The sequence below is a fragment of the Fukomys damarensis genome, unplaced genomic scaffold, assembly GCF_012274545.1.
Source record: "Fukomys damarensis isolate Sample0158 unplaced genomic scaffold, DMR_v1.0_HiC HiC_scaffold_37, whole genome shotgun sequence".
In the NCBI taxonomy this organism is placed as follows: Eukaryota; Metazoa; Chordata; class Mammalia; order Rodentia; family Bathyergidae; genus Fukomys; species Fukomys damarensis.
In genome coordinates, this window is record NW_022900949.1 from 46,982,803 (window position 1) to 47,008,683 (window position 25,881).

The window sequence follows — 25,881 nt, forward strand, 5'->3', positions numbered from 1 at the left end:
CAGTGGTGGAGCATTTGTCTAGTAAGCATGAGGCCTTGGGTTCAGTCCGGAGTACCAGAGGGAATAAACTGAACACGGTCTTGGGTATGTCGCAGCATATTCTAAAACCTAAAAGGACTTCTGCAAAACAGCCCATAGGGGACCTAAGACCTCCTGTAATGCAGAAGGGAGCAAAACTGAAAGGGACCAGGATCCCCAGGGAGGTGAGTAGGATAAAACTACCAGCCCGTGGGGGACTTTTCTAGTTTGGTCAACAAAGACAAACCTTGATAATGTGGAGGGATTTTCATTTCATTTGGAGGGACAGGACTTGTTTCCCAAAAGACTAAAACAGTAATAAAGGGCCTGAAGGTGTCCCTGCAGTGGGAGTGCACATGCTTAGACTGCACGAGGTCCTGAGTTCAATTCCCAGCAGAAGGAAAGAAAAAAGGGGGAAGGGAGGGGAGAGTAGAGAAAAGAGGAGAGGAGGGGAGAGGACAGGAGGGGAAAAAAGAGAAGAAGAGGGGAGGGGAAAAGGGAGAGAGAAGAAAAGCTGAAAATAGAATCCTTTTAAAGAATACGTTTTGAAGTGAGGACAGGTGGTGCACACCTATAACCCTAGCTGTTGGGGAAGCTGAGGCAGGAGGATCACAAGTTAGAGACCAGCCCTAAGTAACTTAGCAAGATTGTGTTCCTAATTAAAAATTTAAAAAGGGGAGACTGGGATGGGACTGCAGCTCAGTGCTCCCTGGGTTCAAACCTCAGTACTGAAGAAAAAAAAAAAGGAAATTTAATCCTACATAAAGAGAACCAAAAAGTGTTTCAAAAACCACCCCTGAGAGTGTTCAGGCCCAGCTCTGAGGACTATCTCTGCTGGCATGTTACAAGGCTCTGTCCTTCATTCCTTCATTTAACTTGTTTTTTCCATTGCTAGAGATTTGAACCCAGTGCCTCACATATGCTAAGCATGTGCTCTATAGCTGAGCTACATCCCCAGCCCCATGTGACTGTTTTGAACTACAAGGTGCATGAGAGCAGTTATGGCCAAATTGTAGGTGACAGATCCAGGAGGAGCCGTGAAGGGTAGAATGACAGAACCACGACTCACAGTATGACCACAGTACATGGGAACGATGGGCCAACGAACCTGAAAGAGGATAAATACGAGCTTCTACTTTTGGTTCAAACACAGGGTGCACCTAAAGAAAACGGGAAAATTGGGCATAAAGGAGCGCTTGTGAAACGCCAGAGGTTCTGGTTAACAGGACACTGACTGTGAGCACCAGACACAGGTGGTAAAAAGCAAGTGAGCCAACATGCAAATGAGAAAAACCCCACAAAACCAATCTTAGGGTCCATGATACAAAGAACTAGAGGGTTAAACAAAGGAGCAGAGAGCCTCACCACACAACATCTGGAGTTTTGAGTTCAGTTCTCTGTATCATATTTAAGACAGACATAGGCAGGTGGAAGCATTTCTAATCACACCACACGTGTCACCCCGGAGCCGGGTGCTCAGAACGCACAGATGGCAAGATGACAGTCTCTGCCCTGGATGATGAGGACCTGGAAACAACTCACCTACAGAAAGGAGGAAGGAACTGAAAATGTTTACCTGGGCCAGTGAAGGCTTATGGAGGTGGGTGGAACTGTAAATATTTATAGGATTGATAGAGGAATGCTTGGACTGCTGCTGAGGCATTCCAGAGGCTGGAACTCAGACTTTTCCAGAAATGGAGACTTAAACTCTTGAAGGAAGAAATTTAAATTATTAGAGCATTCCAAAAATTGAATGGTGGCTTTGAAAAGGACAAGGTTACGGTAAATACGCAAGCAGAGACCACAACGTGATCACCTATCAGAAATGCCATCAAGGAATGATCGTAGGGTAGAAGTTAAATGTTGAATTCTGAAGTCCCTTATATTTGTAAGACCTGAAGATGCTTCCTGGAATGAGAGGTTTGAGGTCTCGCCCTTTTATGGATTGATGCTGTTAAGGTGTGGAGTTTGGCTAGTGATACAGCCAAGGAAGGAAAGGAATGGCACCAGTAAAAACTGGTCAAGATGTTGAGGAGTTCCTAGAAAGAACATCCTGTTGCAAACTAGAGATTTTGCAGACTGGGATTGAAACAACTCAGAGCTGTCAACTTCCCTTTTAGAACTGCTTTCATTGTGGCCCATAAAGTTGGTATGCTGTATTGTCATTACTGTTTGGTTCTAGGAATTGTTTAATTTCTTTCTTGATTTATTCTGAGTGTTTAGAAATGTGTTATTTAATAACCAGTAAAATTTCTCTGGTTTCTTTTACAAATGATATCTAGTTTAAGCGTGTTATGATCTGAAAAATATACATGGGATGATTTTAATTCTTTTGTATTTATTTAAACAGTCTTTATAGACTAGTATGAAGGGTATTTTGAAGAAAGTTCCTTGTGCTGCTGAGAAGAAAGTGTGTCCTATTGCAGGAGAATAGAACTAGTGTTTGTGTTGTGAAGTTGGGTGTGCTGGTGATATATATGTTTTCTGTTAAATTATTTCCTTAACCAATACATAGTGACCTTCTCTGCTCCTTCTGATCAGTTCTGGCTTGAAGTTCACTTTGTCTGGAAATAAGATGACTACTCCTGCTTGTTTTCAAGCTCCCATTTCATGGGATGTTGTTTTTGATCCTCTGATTATCAGTCTAGGAATTTCCTTTTGAATTAAATGTATTTCTTATTATGTACAGCATGCCATTGGATTTTGGTTTTTGATGCAATCTGCCAATCTGTATCTTGACTTAAGAGTTGAGGTCATTCACATTGAGAGTTATTATTGAAAGATATTAGTTTATTTGTCATTGAATTATTTTTCTATTGCTGATTCCTTTTTCTCCCTTCTACTTAACTGCTCAGCTTACATTGTATATCCATTTCATTAAATTTTTTCGCATGTTGGCTTCATTCTCTCTTTTTAGGATACCCTTAAGAACTTTTTGCTGGTTTAATCATCAAAAAGGCACTTTTTGTCATGTGAAGACCTTATTTCTCCAACAAGTTTGAAAGTTAGTTTTGCAGGATATATTAATCTGGGTTAGGAGTTGTTTTCTCTTAGGGCTTGAAACTTCACTGGCCTTGAATGTTTGTGTTGAGAAATCTGGTGTAATTTTAATAGGCCTACTTCTATATGTGATTTTTTTGCTTTTCTGTCCTTGTGTTGGATTTCTGGCATTTTAACTATGATGTGTCATGGAGAAGCTCTTTTCTGATCATGGTTATACATGCCCTGATTAGCTGTATGTTAAATTCTTTCCCTATACTTGGAAAGTTTCTGCTATTATTTCTATAAACAGGTTCTTATGCCACTCATGCTGTCTTCTGACTTTTCACTAATTCCAGTTAATCTTAGACAAGTCTTCTTTGTGCCTTCCGGCAGCTGTTGCATCCATTTTTCATGTTCTCTTGTTATTTTTTAAGATATCTCTGAGTAGATGGTCACTCACCTCAGCTATCCTCTAGTTGTGACTCTCTGTCCCCATATTGGTCACTTGTGCTGCCCATACTCTCAGTAGAATTATCTCCTAGATTTCAGTTTGGTACCTCTTCATGAACTCTAATTCTTTGCTAAACTGGTCATTCATTTTATTTGTGTCATTGTGTTTAGCTCAGCCAGCTTTATCTTAGTATCTTCTGTAAGCTCACTGATCACTGTGTTGATTACCATGTTTCCCCAAAAATAAGACCTAGGTGGAAAGCAATAGGCCTTGAAAACTAGAGATCAAAATGTCAGCCTTCCTTTACCTATTACTCCTAATAATAGTGATGCCCTTTTCTAAATACCTTTAATACTCCTTAATACCCTTGCCTTACCTGCCTTACAGAATAGCCACCAAACAAGAGAACAGTGAGAGCAGGTAAAGCAAAGATAGGCTGATAGGGTCTGTCATTTTTGAGTCTCTAGTTATCAAAACTGATTGTTTTCCAGCAAGGTCTTATTTTTGGAGAAAGAGGGTAAGTCCATTATCTGTTTAGTTATACCATCTTTTAGCCCTTCAAGCACCTTACTGAGCTGTTTTCTTATTCCTCCTCTTTTATCACTTCATAGAAAATAGCTGTTTGGCTTTTTTAAAAAAATTTCCTCCCTGTTGCTGCCCCATGAATCAGCTTTGAGTTTTTGGAAACATTTTGTTGTCTTCTTTTCCGATGTTTCTATTGGGGTGTATGTGCAATGAGAATTGAGGATTGATTATAATGGAAAGATTTTTGCTAGTATGGAGTTCTCTTCAATTAGTATCTGCTTTCCAGTGATATACTCTAGGCATAACTAACTATTGGCCTTTGCCTCTGTTCCAAAATCTGACCACTTCCATTAATTTGGGAAGGGCAGAGTACAGTATGATTAGCCCAGCACCCAATGCTCTGAAAATGAACTGCAGTATTGTTGGTGAGACAAAGACAAACCAGATATTGGCACACAGTAAAAACCAATTATTAACAACAACTATGCCATCTGACAATAGCAAGGAAACCAGCCAAAATAAGAGTCAAAGACAAACTAAATATTGACATACCACAATAAGAGCTACCACTGTACTTTACTACAGAAAAGAGACCTTCAGTAATAATCAAATATTGACATACAGTAAATATCTACTAAGTACAACTATATCACCATTCATGATAGAAAAGAATTCTACAATAATAGCATAGAGACAACCAATTATCTAAAGATTAATAAAGCTTAATAGTAACACTAGTAAAAATAGAGAGGTGGGTAAGGGGAAATGAAAGAAGTAAATTTGAAAACTAAAGAAAAGAGAAAATGAGATAGAGTATCTTATTAAGGAGTAAAAAGAATTAATAGAACTAAATAAAAGTAACAGAAAAAAACAAGCAAAAGAAAAAACTGTGAAATAAAAGGAAAAAACCAATCCCCCCAAAAATAACAATGAAGAAAAAAGAAATGAGTCAGAAAAAAATTCCTCCATGTTTTTGAATGAGGTCTCTTTCCAGGATCAGCATTATTGAAATCTACCAGATATGGGGGAGGGACAGTGACTCACTACCAAGGCCTATTTTGTCTCCATACTCACATTTTTGAATGTGAATGTTGAATCTTGCCCTGCCTTTCCTGCTGGGCAGGGTTAGTCAGTGGTGTCTGCCCTAGGACTGTTTTCATTCCAGCTGCTCCCTGTTTCTGTGTCCCTCTGTGGGCCCCAAATCACAGCTTTCTCCACCTACCTTTGTGACCTATGGGTTTGTAAGGTACACACACACACACACACACACACACACAGACACACACACACACGCACACACACACACGCACACACACACACGCACACACACACACGCACACACACACACGCACACACACACACGCACACACACACATTCCAGGAGCCCTTCTGTCTGTACACCCCAGACTACATCAACTTTTCAGGCTGAGGTGTATCCTTGGATCTTATTGGCAGATGGGGAGACAAATAGACCACTAAGCTGTGTTGGGTGTACACAGCAGGGTTGGGGAGAGGACGTCAAGCAGGCCACAGGATTTAATGCCAGTAATTTTAGATCCAGTGCCCTCTAAAAACCATCATGATCAGCCTGGCTTCTCACCACACAAAGGAGGACCCCATGTCCTTCCTTTTCTAAGCTTAAACTTTTCAGGGAATCAATGTTTAATTATGCCTTCTCCACAACTCTCTCTTGTGGCAGTCTTCCACCCAGTCACTGTGCGGGGGTGTCCCTAGAAATCCTGAAGTGTAGCTGTTCTGTAGTTCTGGAGCTCAGTTTTAAACAACCACCCCAAATGGTTCCTGATGAAATACTCCCCAATAGGGCAGGCACTGCACTGGATTTCTTCTCCAATGCTAGCCTGCCATGTAGGAATTACTTTCAGAGTAAAACTCCATGACCTTTTGCAGTTTATAGCAACCATACTGCTCTGTTATTTTTCCTGGTTGCTGACTCTTTTCAGGTTTACCTTGTGTAACATAGCTGATCCCCCTCTCTGGAAGCCAGGAATGGCATTCTAATTGCTTTGTTCTTTTCTCTGCATTGTACTGTTTCTCCAGTTCCTCTGTAGTTTCTAGTTTTCCTGTCATCTCCCTCCCAATTTCTGGAAATCCACTTTCTCTTTGCTGCTGGACTTTACTCCGCCATTTTTAATCTCTTCAAAAGTTGTAAATTGTTAAAACTCCAGATATTTCCAATATAAGTCCAGGCTTCCTATTTCCCTTGAAGAGAACTGGCCTCTGGTCCAAGTCCCTTCCCACAGAGCAGTAATGAATAGGAGCTAAGCAGCCACAACTCCTGCAGGTGAAGTATGAGCTCTATCATTTGCTTTCATCCCCACATCTCCCTGTAGCCCTGGCCCCTCACCTATATTCCCCAAGTGGCCTCTGAAGGCATTTGGGTTTGCAGTCTGGAATTCCAACACATTCCCTGTTTTGGGATCTGCAGCTGGCACTTAGCAAGGTCCCTAGCAACAATTGTTAAAGGGTCCTCTGGTGAAAAGCAGGACAATTTAAGATAGCGATGAAGATGCTTGATCCCCTGACCTTGATCTGAACTGGAGAAGGCTTCCTTAGAGCACTGTGTTCCCAGTGCCCCAGGAGGCTGCACCCATAAAGACATGTTATCAGAAGCTCATTATAATCACTTTCCTATTAATAAATCAACCTGTGACAACTGCAGTAGTAACAAACTAGTACCCTCAAAGCTACTGGAACAGTGACTTAATGTTCATTGCCTACCACTGAATTGGCCTTTTCGTAACATTTATAATCTGATTTTTTTTCCTTTTGTGTTACCCACCTATGCTGATGAAGTTCCTTTATCATGCAGATATGAAAAGGAGCAGCCATTTCGAAAAGCAATGGAAGAGGAAATTAGCTCTCTATATAAAGTCATTGATGAAGCTCATTGGACAAAAACGGATCTGGAGGGTCAAATAGAAAGTCTGAAAGAAGAACTTGGCTTTCTGTCAAGGAGCTATGAAGAGGTGGGTGGCGCGGGGCTTGCTGGGTGGGCCACACGAGTGAGTGCTCCTGTGTCTGGCTCTCCTTCCCAACATAGGCTACAGGGTTCTCTCAACCTCTCTTCACTGCTTGCTGAGACCTGCAGGGGAAAATGCCAACAAAACATTTTCAAGCCCTTGCAGTGGATCCAGAAGTCTCCAACTCAGTTGGCTTCAGGAACTGGGCTGGGACCTCAGGGGGCAGCAACAGGTCTGAGCAGAAGTGAGTGGTGAATCCTGTGTTGGGTTGGAAGGAGTCTCTCCCTCCCAAAGCCATTCTATCTTAGGTACCTTTTCTGTAGCTCCGTATAGGATGAACAGAATAACTCTGCACGCAGACCAAAGCGATGGCTTCCACACAGCCGTCAGTGCCGTGAGGTTAGGTCCCTGGGGGACATCACTGAAAGGCTCCTTCACGGTCACGTGGTAGTTCCTCGCAGGACTGCACTGATTCTAACCCGCTTCACATGTGCCATTGTCTAATGTGCTTCTTCTAACTGAAAGAGCCAAAACCCACTTAACACTTCCAGAAGTTACTCCTTGTATCTGCACTTCAGCTAACCAGCATCCGTGAGCCCACTTCCTCCTTTCCCTATCTCTATTAGCAGCAACCTTTCAGGGTCCAAAATTATCTTAAATCTCCTTTAGCCAAGCTTGATTTGATACCCAAGTTTGTTTTGCTGTTGTTGCTTATCTTATTTTTGTTTTTATTTATTTATTTTGATTTCTGCTTTGGGCCAGGGGCTTGTGAAAACCAACCTAAGAAATGCATCCTTGGGAAACAAGAATCTAGTATCCATGTCAGGAAGAGGATCAGGGACTCTGCCAGTCTCTGTGAGGCCCTGCTCGGCAGTGTCTGAATGAGAGGCCCAGTTACTGCCCACCGAGCTGGCCTTCGGCTGGCTCAAATTCTGTGTGTTTTTGGAACTACCTAAGGTGTGTGTTATTTTCAGGATGTGAAGGTGTTGTACAAACAGCTGGCAGGGTCTGAGCTGGAACACATGGATGTTCCCACTGGCCCTGGTTTGGATGACATCCTTGAAATGATCAGAAATCAGTGGGAGAGAGACGTGGCAAAGAACCGGGATGAGACAGGAGCTTTGCTCCAAGCCAAGGTAAGAATCAGGACCAGCAGCCCACACTCTGCCCTATGTAGAAGGAGCCAAGCGAAGACAAGAGCAAAAGGGGAAATGTAACTATTTAATAACAAGGTCAATTTTGTCAGACATTGATGAAATGCAAATTAAAATAATAGCCTTGTTCTTACCTATCTGAAAGCAGAAAATGTTTAAAAGGATGCTGCTGGTGAGCAAGTAGAAAAGAAGATTCTTGACTATGTTAATGAGGAACACAAACTAGTACAGCACCGTTGAATAGAGAGCTTGGTGATGTGTATCAAGAGAGTTAAAATGCCCCTCTGTACTAGTTGAATAATCTGCACAATATCTTAAAGGAGGAATTGAAAATGCAAAGGTTGGGGATGTAGCTCAGTGGTAGAACACATACCTAGCATGAACAAGGCCCAGGTCCCACCCCCAGTGCTGCAGTACAAAGGGCAGAGAAAATGCAAATGGTTACATCCAAATATATACACTGAGGTATTATAAAAGCAAAAACCTGGGGGCAAAGATATATAAATGTTTAGAATTAGGAAAAGGAGTAAGGCACAACCTAATTATACTATGTTCACTAAAACATAAAACAGCCGTTAGAAATGACATTTATGAAGCATTTACAGTAACACGGAGGGATGCTTGCGCTAAAAGGAAAAGTAGGGGGATGATCGCAGAATGGTATGGACCAGACACCAAAGGCTTCCCCCACTTTTGTACCGAGATTGAACTCAGGACCTTGAGCTTGCAAGGCAGGTGGCAGAGCGACTGAACTAAATCCCCAGCCCACCAAAGGCTTTTTTTGTGAAGGACCACATAGCAAATATTTTAGAGTTTAGAGGCTAGATGGTCTCATGGCACACTCAGCTCTCCAAACTGCAGTGTGAAAGCAGCCAGAGATAACAGGGAGCAAATGAGTGTGACTGCATTCCTATAAAACTTTATTTACAGAAACAGAAGGTGAGCTAGACTAGACCTTGGAGCTGTAGTTTGCCAACTCCTCATATGTACAGTAGGGTATTTAAGTATTTCTCAGGTTTTTCTTAAGTACTGTAGTATGAATTATGTCCACAGGGGGAACAAACAACATTCACTAAACCTCATAATTAACAAAGCAATTACCATATGCAGAATCTAGTTTTCCTTTCCCCCTTTCCCACCCATTCATGGCTCTGGAATTTTAAAGCCGAGGATGAATGGAGTAGAAGAGGAAGAAGAGTGTGCAGAAGTGAAGAAAATAAGGTAGACCTTTGAGAAAAAGCAACAGAGCTGCTTCTGAGGTCTTGGTTGTCAGTAAGTGGTTCTCAGTCCTGGCTGTACAGTGGAATGATCTCAGAGCATCTTCCAAAATGCCAGAGCCCAGGCTCCATTCCAGACTGCTTATATCAGAGGAGCATGAGGACTTTGTGATTTTTCTTTTTTTAAGCTCTCTGCATGATTCTAATATACAGCCAGGCTGGAGAACCATGACAGTTATAAAGCTACCAAAGGAAACAGTAGAGCTCTTTCTGTGCTTTCTTCTACCATGCCCTTCAATCCCCTGCCCCCTAAGCACCAGCAGGAACCATCCTTGCAGGGTCCTCCCCAATTCTAGACCCCAACTTCCACCAGTCCATAAAAGATCTTTTACTCTCCCATTTCTTCATCCACTGTACCCTTTCAATTGTTTTTTTCTTTGTAGTCATCAATTCTTTTTTTTTTTTTTTTTTTTTTTTTTTTTTTTTTTTTTTTTTGGTACCAGGGATTGAACTCAGGTCCTTGAGCTTGCAATGCAGGCCACCGAACCGCTGAGCTAAATCCCCAGCCCATCAATTCTTTAAGACAGGTCACTACACTTTTTGAGAGCAAATAGTGCCTACTAAATAACTCAACATGAAGTCCCCTCTCCACCCAAGATGGTGGGAGGTAGAGTGACACAAAGGGGACGTGAAGCCAAGCCATAGATTCAATTGTCTTATTTTTCCCCCAGTATTAAGGACTGAACACATGGCCTTTGCACTAAGCTATGTCTGCAGCTCTTTTTAAATTTTAAAAATTTTAAAATTGGGTCTCATTGTGTCACTAAATTGTCCAGGCTGGGCTCAAACTTGGTGATCTTCCTGCCTCAGCTTCCCAGAGTGGTAGGATTACAGGCATGCATTAACTCACAGGGCTGAGTTTTTTACTTTGACTTTTTTAAAGAGACTCATGAATATTTAACAACACTGAATACCATCTAACCTTATTCCCTCATTTTAGAGGTATGGAAAGTAAGACTCAGACAGGACAATTGACTTCCCAAGCTTATACAGCTGTTTGTTAGCATCAAGTACAGTTCCTCTGTCTATTGGTCTAAGGACCTTTGGCTGAAATTGGAATACATTATTTCTTTCCTACCTCTGTCCCCAAAGTTAATCCCAGTGGCTCAGTGGTTGGCAACCTTGCTGGCGGGTACCCCACACTGTAGTAATCATTTCTTTGGGAAGGGGTTGGAAGATTATAATTACCAGAAAGAAATCTTGCACAGTGTGAAAAAAAACTGGTCATTAGCATTCACCCCCTCACGCTTTTGAGAACTATCACCAGCCCCACAGTAACTCAAACATGAATTCTGAACAAATTCATTAGTGTGTTTTCAATAGTGTAATCTGAAAGTTACATCTCAGAGAAACAGACAGTACTTGTTTTAGTTTGGCCAGTGCTGCCTGGGCCTCCCGCAGAGAGGCAGAGCTCAGAAAATATTTGCAGAATGAGTGAATTCCTCTGATCATGAACCGAGATCAGAATTGACGGCCAGAATTCCTCCAATAAATAGTTTTGTCAGATGCAGTTGTGCCCTCGGGGGCTGACATTTGTCTGTCCTGAGTATCTCGGGTCTGTTTCTTGGCAGCAAGGCATAAATGGGAAGTGGCCTGACACACACATAGTGCTTTCAAAAGCTTTCATAAAGAAAATGCAAACATGCATTTAATTACCTTTCAGCCCAAGGAGGCTGGAAATTAATTAACATAATTAACTTGTCTTACTTTGGGTTCCTCCAGAAGCTGGTCTTGAGACAAATATTGGAGTGGAAGTGTTTTATTTGGGTGGGGTGAGGAGGGAACGAGAAGACCAAGTAAATGCCAGTACAGGAGAAGCCAAGAGACTCAACACAGCGTGTATTATGAAAGCAGCTACCCCTGCACAGGATGGGTGAGGAGTAGTAAACCCAGGGACTTTCTGGAAAAGGCAGAGAATGCAGAGTCACCAGGTGAGGGAGCCGAGGTGTCAACACCAAGCCCCATAGGTCCTCTGCCATCTGCTAGCAGAGTGACCTTTCATGAGGGCCACGGGGAAAGCTCCCAGGCAGATGCGTGGAATCTGGGAAGGAGCAGTATAGTGCTTTGAAGACCTAAAGGGTGGAAGCAGGTGTCATCAGCACCTGCTACAATGCTTCTGCCAACTCTTCCTATGTCTATAATCATTAAAGGATTATTTGGAGCTTCTGGCTAGGGTCCAAGCATAACCACATTCCCTCCAGCCAAGATGCTCTGGATGTCAGGATCCTCAGAGCTCCAGGTATTTTAGTTTCCAGAGTTCCACAGCTCAGTGGCTCAGTGGTCAGAGGCCCAGGCTGGGCCTGAGTATCTTAAAGTCTGGCTCCTTCTTGGGTAATTACTGTCGTCACCTAATGCAGGGTATTTAGAGAGGCTTCACAACCTCAGACCATGTCCTGCCACTCTGTGGACCTCAGGGTTAGCCATGTAAAAAATGGAAAAAATAAACACAAGAGAACTATTTTTTCTATGCTCTCACACTGTTCTGGCACTAACCCTGTCAAAGAACAAAATTATAATAATTTAGTATAGTGATCTTAGTTTTTTTCAATTCCAGAGTCAGGCAATACATTAGTCTGTGAAATAGAGTAAGTGTTACAGTGAGCAGAAGAGGTTGGTTTTATAGACTGAAAGGGTTGAAGAAAGCAGAAACAAAAACAAAAAAGTGGATTGGTAATTTCAAAATTCTTTTCCTTGTAAAGTGAAGACAGGGAGACAGAACAATGTAAAAGTACTATAACTAGTTGGTAAACACCAGTTATTTCAGGTGATCTTTTTTGAGTAAGGATTAAAGCTAAGGGGCCATCATTATCAGGCCAATTGATTACGTTTATGGAAAATTTGCTTATTAGCTCTCTAATCCTAATTTCAGAGTCTCAAACATCTTAGTGTCAGCTTGGTGATGTGGAACATTAGCATGAGTGACTCCATTTTGATTTTTAACTTGATCTGCTGAGGCCCAATGTAGGTGCTTGCTACAAGACAATGACTGCCTATAATTTTTATTTAACACACCAGATGTGTAGGTCTCTTTCACACCAAGCGGTTTTCCAAATGTCAACTGGGTGTCCTAGAATGCAGCTCGATTCTGGCACCATCTACCTGGAGTTATCATCGGATCTCATAAGTAGAGGCCTCAGTCCTACAAGACTGTCCTCACTTAAAATGACAGTCTCAAGTCTGGTCCCATCCATACATCTGACCCACTGCCTATAAATTGGGGTTGTTCACAACCCGCTCCCCAGATTCCATAACCGGCTAGAGTGGATTATGTGTCATGCCCTGGCTTTGATTCCCAGCACCACCAAAAAAGGAAGTACTTTACTTATTTTTACTTGTCCATTATAAAGGATACAAGTCAGAATAGCTGAGGGAAGAGACACAGAAGTGAGGTATCGAGAAGGGGTGCAGCACCCGCTTGCATCTGAGGGTTACCCCCTCCACCTGTTTCCCTCTCCTGGAGGTTCTTCATGCCTCACCCTTCAGGGTGGGTACAGTCTTTATTTCCTAGACATGAATAATTCATGTCTAGATTCAGTCAGCTTCAGTCAACTCAGTCCCTCTCTCCTCCCAAGTCACACGGTGAGTGAGTTCCCCTAGCAACCAGCTCTTCATCCATGAGAGTGTCCCTAAAGGTGCCTCCTTCACATAAACTCAGGTGTGCTTGAAGAGGGTTTGTATAAATGACCAGAAAAGGCACACACCTGCACTGTTTTCACTCTGAAGCTGTTTTAGGAGTTGGAGACAGAAACCAATTATAACATAAGCTCCTATGGCTGTTATCACTTAGGAAATTACAAAAATTTTAGAAGCTCTGACTAGGAGTCAGAGACAAAGACCAAATATATAAAATACATATTTTTGTTATATCACGGTACCCCACCATGGAACACACTTCCAAGTCCACACCCAGTTAACCTTAATGTTTTGTTTTGTTTTGCTGTGCTGGAGAAGGAAGCCAGGGCCACACACACACACACACACACACACACACACACACACACACACACACACAAAAAGTGCTCTACCCCACCGCGGAAAGTCACTGAGTGGCCTGCCGTCATTACCCTGCCTCCCAGGACTCATATGCCACAGTATTTCCATCCTGTGGAAGTACCAATAAAAAAGAGTATTCTGAACACAATTATGCTCTGCTCTGCTTTTGGCCATATTCGCTATCTTAGGGTCCTTCTTCCAAGTGAAACTGCCCCGTCATTATTAAGAGGCCTAAAATTCAAAAGTAAAGCTGGTATCTAGTGAGGACATTAGACCTGTCTTCTGCTTCTCCTCCTCCTCCTGCTTCTTCCTCTTTCTCTTCCTCCTCCTCCTCCTCTTGTTCCTCCTCCACTTTCTTTTTCTCCTTCTCTTCCTCCTCTTTCTCCTTCTCCTTCCTCCTCCTCATCTTCTTCTTCTTCATCTTCTCCTCTACTGGAGATTGAACTCAGGGGTTTCATACCCAACTACATCCTCAGTCTGCTTTTTAATTTAAGACAGGGTCTCGCTACATCAGTGTCTGGCTGCCCCAGTCTGGCCTGCGGTAAAACTCGTGTCCTTCCTTCCTCAGGGAAGGTCAGCCTTTGACATTCTTTCTAGTCATCCAGTAGTCACGATGGCCTTGGTGGCCTCGAAAGTAGCAGCTTGGGCTAAGGATGTGGAGTGCCTGCCTAGTGGGTGTCATGCCCTGAGCTTGATTCCCAGCACCACCAAAAACAAGCAGCTATTTTGACTCCCGTTTTACAGATATATTTACTGGGAGGAAAAAAGAAAGAAGGAAGTAAGGGAGGAAGAAAGGGAGTGAGGAAGGACAAGAACAAGGAAAGGAGAGAAGATTTCTAGTTTACCCACTATTCCTGCTAAGTTTTTCTTTCGCAGAATACAGCCATTTTGACCAACAAAAGAACGATGTTCTAGGTAGTCAAAAGCCACTTGGTGAACATTATGTACTGATTCTCTTTCATGTCAGAATCAGTCCATGATGATAAGGACCTAATGGTTGTTTTTTGTTTGTTTTGGTGTAGGAAATCAAACTCAGGAACTCCCACTTGCAAGGCAAGCAGTGGCACCACTGAGCTAAATTCCCCACCCAGAACCTGATGTTTTTTCCAGCTGACCTTTTTCTTGTAATGTGTGAACCTCTGGAAATAAGCCGCCCTATAATCCAAAGGCTTCCAAAGTTCCAGAATGAAGCTGTTTGGAATTCAAAAGGTTGACCTATCCCACTTGTGTTTGCCAATCGATGGCCCTGAAGTGACCTCCAAGGTAGTAAGTTGTGATAGTTGTCTATTGCTTGTAAGAAATTACTGAGAACTTAGTGACTTAAAAATGCACACATTTTTTATAGCACCCTTTCCTGGGCTGGTGGTCCAGGTGTGGTTGGCAGGGCTCTCTGCTTGGCGTCTCACAGTGTACAGGAAGTCATTCACATTTTCTGAGCCCACTCAAGTTGTCAGCAGAAATCAGTCCTTGTGGCTGTAGGACTGAACACCCCCGCCACAGGCAGCTTACTCTCACACAGCCAACAGAAGAGCCTAACACACATTTTTTATAGCACCCTTTCCTGGGCTGGTGGTCCGGGTGTGGTTGGCAGGGCTCTCTGCTTGGCGTCTCACAGTGTACAGGAAGTCATTCACATTTTCTGAGCCCACTCAAGTTGTCAGCAGAAATCACTCCTTGTGGCTGTAGGACTGAACACCCCCGCCACAGGCAGCTTACTCTCACACGGCCAACAGAAGAGCCTTTAGTCTGATGAATTCAGGTCTACCCAATGCTCTCCCTTTTGATCAGCTCAAAACTAACTGACTTAGAACCAGAATTACATTTCCACCATCCCTTCAGCCTTGTCGTATAACGTAACTAATCTCAGGATGATACTGAGGTTGTGGGACTCTCTTAGAAGGCTTCCCACCACAGCAGGCCCTAGCACCAAAACAGAGAACTCAAGTGGCCTCCCTCCCCAACCTGCTTCCATCAAACCCCTCTGCTAGGCATCTGCTCTGCTTCAGCCAGTCTCTTCCGGTGTAGGACAGATCTTTCTTCCTTGTCCTATTTCCCAGCCTGGTGTGAAGAAGCCTTTGCTCTTCTGCCCCAATCCTGGTTGGCTTTCAGCAAGGCAAGCTCTGTTTTGCCTTCCTAAACTCCTCTCTGCAATCCTCTTCCCACTGCTCCTTGCCACATCTGCCTGCAGGTCCCTATTTCTCAAAGCCTCTATTTGTCTCTTGTTCACTGCGGTTGGATGATGTGTGCCATCACAAAAGGCTTATTCAGTTAGCAGCACAAACTGGTGGCCACATGGTTAAGAGAGAACTCAGTCCCCCTGAATAGTCCCTGAGGGCAGGAACTCTGACAAACAGCTCACTCCCTTGCTGTGGCTCTGACTGGAGGTTCACGCACGCAGCCGGACAGCTTGAGGCATCCGAGGTCACGAACTGTATCTGAGCTGTACTGTGCCTTCACCAGTCCCAGGGACAGACTATTAAGAATGAAGAGCGCTGAGTAGATTGAAATGAATGGTGACGTTTCTGATTGTTGACAGCAGAGTCATGTACTAGAAATGCCTGCAAGATGGAAATATTCCATAGTCTGTGTAGTAATCAGGATGGCAGATACTGACCATCTGTGGTAGTATAGCACTTGAAATGTGGCTGGAACTCACCTTTTGACTTTATCTAATGTTATTTAATTTTTATTTTAGAAGCTAGGTATGACTAGTGGCCACCATACTCTAGATAGCATAGGTCTAGGTTTACCTGTGAAGACACTAGAAATATTGGAGGGCATATACCTGTTATCCATACTCACACACAGTACTCTGCCCTATAAAGGCAAGTATTTCATATGATCTGTTCTATCTGTGTCTTTCCTGGCTTGCTTTTACCGAAAAGAGTGAATATTTTCTAGGATCTACGCAGTTGAGTCAAAATGGGCTTTTCTGCTACTCTGACTCTAGTCTGCAAAATAGCCTGATGTGACATTTCCATATTAGGCCATCGGGAGAGCTCCTTTCAAGGCAGACAGAAAGGACAGAAGCCCTCACTATGTCTGCAATCCCAGTGTGCAGGTGGACTGGTGTGCTCACAGCAAGCCCTGGAGGGGACTCACCTAGCATTTCCACACTTCACACATCACAGAGAGGGCGCTACCAAAAACCCAAGTTTACTTCTATCCTTTGCTATTTACTTTTTTATTTTATATTTTATAGATAATACATTTACTTGGTTCAAAATTCAAAATATGTAAAAGTAAAAAGTATCATAGTTGCACGACTGGATTCAAGGTGCTCTTTGGAGTTGTCTAAATAGAAAAGGGAGACAGTATTCTGAGATCCAAAATAAGTGAGAGTTGACATATAATTAAATCATCGAATCAGCTGTTTAACCTTTTTAATTTTTAATTTTTTTGACAGCTATCTCACTTAAAGGGTTGTACTAACTGACGAAAGCTAACTTTATTTCATTAAAACTTGTAAATATATTTAAGTAGTAACTTAATATGCAGAAAAATCTGATCTGCCACTTCTGTCTTCTGACCAGTGCGTACAGGTTATCGTCCCCATTTTACTCCATGACATTAAGATTTTGTGATTTATTCTTATCAACCTGAACATGTGTGGCAACAACAGAATATCTCATTCTTTACTGTCCACTTGAGTAAAGAGTAAGTTGTATGGTTAAAAAAAAAAGTAAAAAGTGTCACCAAGCCCATGTCCCAGCCATCCAGTTCTTTGTTTTGGGGATGAGTTAACATTATTTTCTAGTATATCCTTTTAGAGATATTTTATGCTGATACACAGGGAAATCTATGTGTATTCTTTCCCCCCCACACACTGTTCAGAACATAATGCTTTATAGCTGCATGATATTATACCACCACTTGCTCGGTGCTGCAGCCCCATTTGTGCATCTGGGGTGGGGTGGGGAGAAGCAGAGCTGTTTCTAAAGGGGAATATGAACAGATTTTCTCATGGAGGTGAATGCTACCACTTCCCTCCCTGTTCCTTACCCTACTGAAGACAACACCCAGACATTGTAGAGGGCACTCTCCGACTCTCCTCCTCTGTATTGTGTTTTCAAACTCTCGGCTGGTCAACAACCAGCGTATGTGGCTATATACACAGGGAGTCACCCAGCATTGCAGCCTCCCTCTTACACCTTTAACCAAAGCTGCTCTGCTTTTGTTTATCCAAAATCCATTTGTGAAGCACAAAGCAGAGGTGAGGGCTGGCTTTGATGCCGAGGATACAAAGTCCCTGGCTTCAAAGGATGGTCTTCCCTGGCTCCCTGATCCTATGGATCTCAAAGCTTATCCTAGATATCTTTTATCCTTCCCATGCAAAGTGTAAGGACACAGTCAGGTGTAGTTGTGTTTGTCTGTAATTCCAGCACTCTAGCGGGTGGACACAGGAGGATCACAAGTTCAAGCCCAGCCTGGGCAACTTAGTGACTTACCAAAGACTCTGTCTCTAAATTATTAACATCATCATCATCATCATCATCATCGTCATCATCATCATAATTATTATTATTATAATTTAAAGGGCTAAGGATGTAGCTCATTGTGACAGCCCTGGGTTCAATTCCTAATACCACACACTCAAAAAAGTATAGGGACTCTACCTCTAAAATAGATTTTCAAAGACAAATCAACCAAAATCCCTGAGGAATGGCAGTAGCATGGCTTACGTTCCACATTTATTAGTCTAGAATGAGATGAAGCAAATGAGTCCCTTTATCTTAGGGACAGGATGATCTCAATAAACAGGAACAAAAATACTATAATTTAGACTCTCCCATAAGCACTTTAAGAAGAAAAGTCTATTTTTCTCCTCACAATTAAACTTATTGTGAGCTCTTCTGCTGCTTCTGTCAACAGAGTGTGTTTAAGTTTCAACCAAGGGGGTCAGCGAGTCCCCAAAGCCATTTGTTTATCTGTGTTTCCCTCTGGCTCTGACAGAGGCTGGGTTTGGTCCTCTGCCTGTAAGGAAGCAGCTTCAACAGGCTGGCAGTTCTCATATAAACTCAAGGAGAAACTTGGCCTTGCCAAGCCAGGCCTGGTATTCTGCCCATTTTGAGGTTTCAGATTGTGAGAGAGACATGTGCTTTGTAATTCCCACTCAGGAGGCCTCACGTCACGGGCTGAATGGCATCCAGACTTCTTACCAATAAACCCTGCATCTGGCCAGAGGTGGTCAGAGGTGTGTGTGCTGCCTGTCAAAAGCTCTCAGCTAAATAGTACGTGATACTGTGTAACTGTAAAGTGATTTACAACCCCGCTGTGATAATAATAATTAATAATAATAATTGATTTTGCTAGTGAAAGGGAGATTTGGTCTAATTCCATTCCCAGATCTTCCTCTTCTTCTAGAGTCCTGAGCATGTACCTGGTTACATGCTCAACCTTCACAAAAGGTTGCTGGGCATGTCCTGGTTATAAAGAGCCATGTTTGGGTTCCAGGGGGTTAAAGGAAGAGAAGTTGTCCCTGCACACAAGGCACCTACAGTCTAATGTGGAGGTTGGCAGATGGAGGCAGGAGGCAGGAATAGATAAAGGCCACCACTGTTCTAAGAGAAAGAATGAGACATGCCGGAAAAGCAGCACCAGACACACATGTGAGCACTTAGCAAGTATGTTCTAAGTAGTTCACAGGTATGTCCTCATTTCATCTAGGGAAGTATTATGATTTTACCCACTATACAAAGGCAGAAACTGAAGCACAGACAGGTTAGGTAGTTTATTCAAGGTCACACATTTAGAAAGTGGCAGAACTAGAACTGGGTGTGGTATTACATGCCCAGAATTCCAACTGTCAGTAGGCTGAGGCAAGAGGATTAGGAGTTCAAGGCCAGCCTGGGCTATATAGTGAGGCCTGTCTCAAAACAAAATATAAAGATTGGGCCAGGGATGTAGCTCCGGGGTGCCCCTCCCACCTGGCAAGTGCAAGGTCCTGAGTTTGATCCATGGTACCTAAATAAATAAATAAATGGTTGGGGATGTAGACCAGCGCTCCATGGAAAGGGGGATACATGGTCTTTTAAGACATGCCTGCCATATGAAAGAACAGGGAGCATGGTTACTCTTTCCACCCCCTGCCTGCTCCTAGGTGCCCACTCTCCTCTCACATTACAAGGTCAGTGTCCTGGCCAAGGCTTTTTGCAGGGATGGCAATGATAATGAGCAAAGCAGGTTGGATTTGGAGATGGCTCTTTTCCCCTTTTTCTTCTATTTGTACTTCCAATAGCTAGACTCTCAAACACTGGGTTATGACTTGATATTCAAATTTGAAAAATCTTTATTATATTTCTAAATGTCAACATGCCCTCCTGCCCCAGAAATATAGGTAAAGTGCAGATATGAGCAGCTCACTCCTGCACAGTAAAGCAGATTTTAAAACCTGGGGACCAATATATATGAATCTTATCACACACCCTACCTGTCGTCAGGGCCTGCAATCTGGTCTGTGAGGAGATATCCGGAGGCAGTGGATTGAAATGGAAATAGCAGCAGAGTTATTATAATAACCAGAAAGCATAAATCTCAAAAGTCATCGCAAAAGAATGTGTAATACTTTAGGTGAGTGAAAGATACTAACTGGCAAGCAATGCTGGTGCCAAATTAATTTAAGGGAGAATAAAATATTAAATGATATTGGAGGGCCGGGGATTTAGCTTAGTGGTGCCACCACCTGCCTTGCAAGCACAAGGTCCCAAGTTCAATCCCTGCTTCCAAAAAAAAAAAAAAAAAAGATATTGGAACTCAAACAGTGATCACATTAATTTCTTTTTCTCTTCCAATATTAAATTTCTAAAAGGAAATCTCTACTTGGTGTTGATGGATCTTTAACAGTTCTAGTATTCTTATTAATCTCACCTCTCAACAAAGAGAAAATGGAATGTGAGACTTGGCAAGCAACAGTTGCTAGAATTTTAAAACGTTGATTTGTTATAATTTTATTAATTTTTCATTTATCCTCTATCTGTGGCAAGTGAGGCTATTTTATAAGTTTCTGTAGCAATCTAGAATTTTTCTTCCAAGGACCAGGCATGACCCAGGAGTGGGAAATGCAGATTCCTGGGCCCCTCTCAGGATGCCCAACATCAGAGCCTGCACTTTTCACAAGAGCCACATGTAAAATAATGCCGATGCACATTAATGCCTGAGAACAAAGTGATCCACCTAACTTTAGGAGAAGACACCCCAACTTCAAGAGTCTTAAATGGGTGGGTTGGCGGAGGTGGCCACATTGTGCCCCAGCTCAGAGTGCAGCTCTGGGTCTGCTGCTGGGCATTCATCCCAGCCCCAGCCCCAGCCCCATGGTCTTCCGCAAATCCCTCAATCTCTGCGCTGCAGTCTCCTCATGTAGAGCAAGGATAATGATGACATTTGCTTCATTTGTTATAAAGATTAAAGGAGAAAACAGACTTAAAGCTCTTAACATGGTGCTTGGATCAGAGTAAATGCCTAATATATGCTGACTGTGTGGGTAGCATCCAACTCCTAGTGCTTTTACAAACTCATTTGTTGACTACTGTTATTTTTTTTAACATATAAAAATTTATATAGGCAATGTGTTCATGATTTTAAGCTTCTAAAAGCTTCCACATTGTGGGCTTTCCCCCACACAGTGGCTGGGAAGGTAGTCATCCTGTGATCACCAGTCTCTACTCACTGTGGGCCGGGACTGTCCTGTGGGCCGGGCTGAGCCTCTGGGAGGTGAATGCTGGCCCAGTCAGAGCAGGGCCCCGCTTCTGCTCTCCTGCAGCCACTCCCAAGTCTAGCGGTCATTCTGTGGAGCTATGTGCAGCCTTCAAAGAACAAGAACTGACAATACTATGACCGAGATATAACCTTCTTGACTTGCGGGTTCTTAGTTGGTCAGTGAGATTGCACTATTTTTGCATTCTTCTATAAATTGGTATTCATATGTGGCAAAAAAAAAAAAAAAAAAAAAAAAAAAAAATTAAAAAAAAAAAAAAAAAAAAAAAGATAATTGCAGAAAACCAGTAACCTAGGAGAGAAAACAGGTCTTTTTCCTCCTATACCATTGGAAACATTCCATCAGACTGTATGAAAGAAATTAGGGTGATCCCTCATTTTTCACCTTTTCCTGGCAAAGAGAACCTGCTCCCCTAAATTTCTGCATAGAATCAGAATCTGTCCCTCTTGCTCTGGAGATAAGGTTCAAAACATAGACTTTCACAAGTTCAGCTACATTGGTTTTTACAAGGAAATGGGAACCATCAGACTAACTTCAATCCTTGTTTGAGGATGATGTGGAGCAGTGGGTGCTATCTTTCAGTGCTTCAGGTGTTACAAGTTCCCTTAAGGACAATCTGGAAACATTCACCAAGTTCATAAATATTTACCTCTGAAATTGACAGGTGCACTACAGGAAATAGCTCTCAGAAGCACACCCTTGAGCAAGAAATGAGGGATGCAAGGTCATTCCCTGCACATCATTTATAATAAGAAAAGTCTAGAAACAACCTAAGTGTCCATCAACAGGGCCTTCCAAATACATTGTATACTTCCAAGCTAGGCAATGTAATGCAGCCATTGAAAATAATGTCATCGGCCGGGCATGGTGGCACAAGCCTGTAATCCCAGCACTTGGGAGGCTGAGGCAGGAGAATCTCTGTGAGTTTGAGACCAGCCTGAGCTACATAGTGAGTTCCAGGTCAGTCTCAACTACATAGTGAGATCCTGTCTCAAAAAAGAAAAAGAAAAGAAAAGAATGTCATCAATTGTTATACATTGGTATAGAATAATCACTAAGACATATTATAATAAAGCAAGGGAGGGGTGACATATCGGGTGATCAATCCTCCAACTGCCTAGAAAAGGGGATGGTGAAGGCTAAGGAAAGAAAGAGAGACTTACGTAATTTCAAAGTACGTGGTGGGCCAGCAGGTGAGTACCTCAGAGCAGGCAAAGACAAAGACACTCCGAGTTTGCCGCTATGTATTGGGGTCATACAATAACCGGAGGGAGTATCAGATGACTCAGAGGGCGGTGATAATCCTAAATTGATGCGGACCTTGTTCTGAAGGGGATCTTAGGGTTGATGAGGATCTTATGCTGATATGGATGGGTGAGCTGAGCAAAACCATTCTTACAATAGTAGGTGGGATGAGTTAAACTTAATCTGTCTCGCCCCAGATGAGTCCTTTCTCCTTATCTTTATTACTACTTGGTTCTCAAAGAATCAGAATGTCTTCACCTGATGTAATTGTGCCCTTGAGCATCACAAGTATCACGGGACCATTAAGGTCTCAACTGTGGCTGGAGGCAAAACAAGTTAGGTTTCTGCATGCCATAACTGGCCTGCAGGCAAGAAGACTAGGCCTCAGACACCCTTAATTATAATTAAATTATGAAATGATTTTCCCCAAAATTATGTAGCATGGCTCCCAACAGCGATACTTATGTATTAATACAGCTATGTACCACATCATGTATTGTTAAATGATGGCCTGAATATGGAGTGTAGTCTATCAGATTTTGTCACTTAGCAACACCTTAGCCATCTTCGCTTGAACAAGCTCACACTGTGCTGTTCACACAGCAACTAAATAGCCTAAAATCACATTTCTCAGAACGTGCCCCCATTACTAATCGACACAGGATTCTACCTGAGGTATTTCTGGACAGAAGTATAAGAAACTGGAAACAGGAAAACTGTTTTATTAGCACACAGGAGGGAAAGGACATTTCCTACTCTATAGTCCTCAGGAAATGTTTTGAATGTTATTCTGTCTGCAAGCATTGCATGTTCAAAATAAGTAACTTTTTGAGTGCAAATTGGTGAGTGGGCCTATAGAAAAGAGAGGCTTTTTAATCTGACAGATAAATTTCCTCTGGCAGTAGATTAGAAAGGGTGAGAAGAAAGGATGGGGTTCAGGCCCTGGACTCATCCCTGCTCACCCTGAGACCTGACTTTCCACAGCAGGACTCAGAGGTGGCCCGCGTGTCCCAGACCCAGGAAGAGAAGCTGGCTGCAGCCCTCAGAATAGAGTTACACAACACTTCGTGCCAAGTCCAGAGCCTCCAGGCTGAGACGGAATCCCTACGGGCTCTGGTGAGTGGGCCAGCCCTGGTATTTCTTGTATTAATTCTAACTCCAAACTGTCAAATTCATACGAGTTATAGTTTTCAGAGGATCCCCATTCCGCAGGCTATGATTTGGGGGCCCGACATGGCTAAAGACTCTGGAGGAGCATGAAGTACTGGGTCAGAACAAGTGTAGTAGGCACTGTAGGGCCTACCAAAATATCCCCTGCCAGCCACCACTGGAACGTTGGCTGCTGACACCCACAGCTGCCCCCTTTTTAGCCCCACTTACCCAGAATTATCCTTAGCCCTACAGAGGCCTCCTGGGCCCTGAAGTCAGGCTCCTTCTCTCTGCAGCCCTCAAGCTGTGACTGATTGACAGGGAGCTGCTTCAAAGCAAGCAATTCACTCTCCAAAGCTGTAGCCTGGTTCCAGCTGAGAACACATCCTTGCTTACCACCTTCCTTGATTCTGTCCTCTTTTTTTCTGAGAAAAATCTCTTAATTATTTACAAGTTCCAGGATCCTTGTCTGAGGCTCTGCTTGGGGAGAACCCCATCTAACCCATTAGTAAGCTCCTCATACTCACTATGGTTTGCAGGCATGTCTCTTGAAGTTACTAATCATTACTAGTTAAAGTAATTACAGTCAGCTCTGTGCAGGCATGGGTTCCACATCTATGGATTTGACCAAATTTGGATTGAAAATACTTGAGAAAAAAATTACATCTGTACTAAACATGTACAGTTTTTTATTGTTATTCCCTAACAATACAACTGTTTTGTTTTTTGTTGTTGTGTTTTTTGTTTTGTTTTGGTTTTTTTTGGTACCAGGGATCGAACTCTGGCCCTTCTGCTTGCAAGGCAGGCAGCAGAACCACTGAGCCAAATCCCCGGCGCACAATACAACTGTTTATATGGCATTTACATTGCATTGGGTATCCACACTGTATAGACTGTTTAAAGAGATTTACAAGAGCTATATAGGAGTATTGCATAGGTTATATGTAAATACTACACCCTTTTCTGTAAGGGACTTGGGCATCCAGAGTGAGTACCCACAGGGTTCTGAAGCTGAAGCTGATCCAAGGGACAACCAAATGATTATACAGCCAACCACCCTCTGTTCTCTGGCATGGACTAATTCTGTTAGGTAGATATGAGGCACTGCTCCTCCTAGGGTCTCCTCTAAGGAAGTCACTTCTACTGTTCTAACCACGAGCACTGTTGGTGCACAGCAGAGTTGTGTGAAAGGGTTCACTGGTATGATGCTTGTGCAACTGAGATCTGGAGTTCACTGAGGCTGATGATAGGCTCTGGGCCAGTGCAAGGGGGCATGAGGAAAGGATCTGAAGACTTAGAAAAACAAGAGTAATAGAGTCCGAAGACTTATGACCTGTGTAAATGGAACAATCTCTGAACCACATTTTCCTCTTCTGCAAAATGGGGTTGACAGTCAGAGTCCACCCCATGCCTCAGTGTGTCTATGAAGGTCTGATAAGAGAATGCATGAAAGCATGTTGTTCTTACCCCACTGCATCACTCTGAAGAACTTACTGTGTTCCAAGAACTGTGCCAAATGCTTTGGGACATAAGAGTAATTAAACATAGCCTCTGACCCCCATGAGTCCATGTGACATCAGTGAAGGAGTAGATTTAACTATAGGAACAGGATGGTTCTGCCTGCAAGCAGGTGGCAGGTGGGGAGACCACTGCACTGTGCGAGTCACAAGGCCAACTTCATGGTGGGTGCAGAGGAGAGGGGCAACTAGAGATGAGCAGAGTTGAGCACAGGGCTCTAGAAGGGCTCCACCCACCTCAAAACCTACATCTGACTCTTGCTCTCTTGGCTATGGCATTCCTCTAAGCTTTCATTTTCTCACTTGCCCCAGCGAAGGACCTATTTGGGTTTCCATATCTGTCTGCTGTGTCAGTGATTTAAAACAACAGTGGGTCATCTGTTCCCTCATTCTATGATACAGGCAGAGTTCAGTGAGGACAGCTCTTCTCCTGTTCTGCACAATGTCTCCTGGGGCCAGGACACCCAACAACGGCTTCCTTAACTCGTATGTGTGGTGCCTGTTTTTGACACCGTGTGACCTCTCCACATAGCCAGTTGGGATTCCCACATTTTGAGGGGGTCTCATAGTATGGGGCTTCTGACATGGCATCTGGCTTCCCTCAGAGACTGAGCACAGAAGCTGTAAAACCAGGCGTCTTAACAAATGGGCCTGGAAGTCCCTGAATGCCACTTACACCTCAGTCTCTCGGTCCAATCAATCACAAGACCAGCCAGATTCAACGGGAAGGAAAGTAAATCCTCTCTCCTGATGGAACAGTGGCAAGGTCACATTGAGAAAGAGCATGTGTTGATAAGTGTTTCAGCTGGAAACTGAAATTTGGAATGTAATCTACCATAAGAGCAGAATAGAGTTTACCTCATAAAGTCCCTGGA

General features: G+C 43.0%; 1 protein-coding gene across 1 annotated transcript in view; it reads left to right on the forward strand.

The window, feature by feature from the left end:
* Window positions 1-25,881, forward strand: part of Bfsp2 (beaded filament structural protein 2) — a 66,211-nt gene that overhangs the window by 34,576 nt on the left and 5,754 nt on the right. The window contains exons 3-5 of the mRNA XM_010625473.3: window positions 6,807-6,963; window positions 7,932-8,093; window positions 23,325-23,456. Coding sequence (XP_010623775.1) covers window positions 6,807-6,963; window positions 7,932-8,093; window positions 23,325-23,456 — 451 coding nt within the window. The remainder of the gene's footprint in view (window positions 1-6,806; window positions 6,964-7,931; window positions 8,094-23,324; window positions 23,457-25,881) is intronic.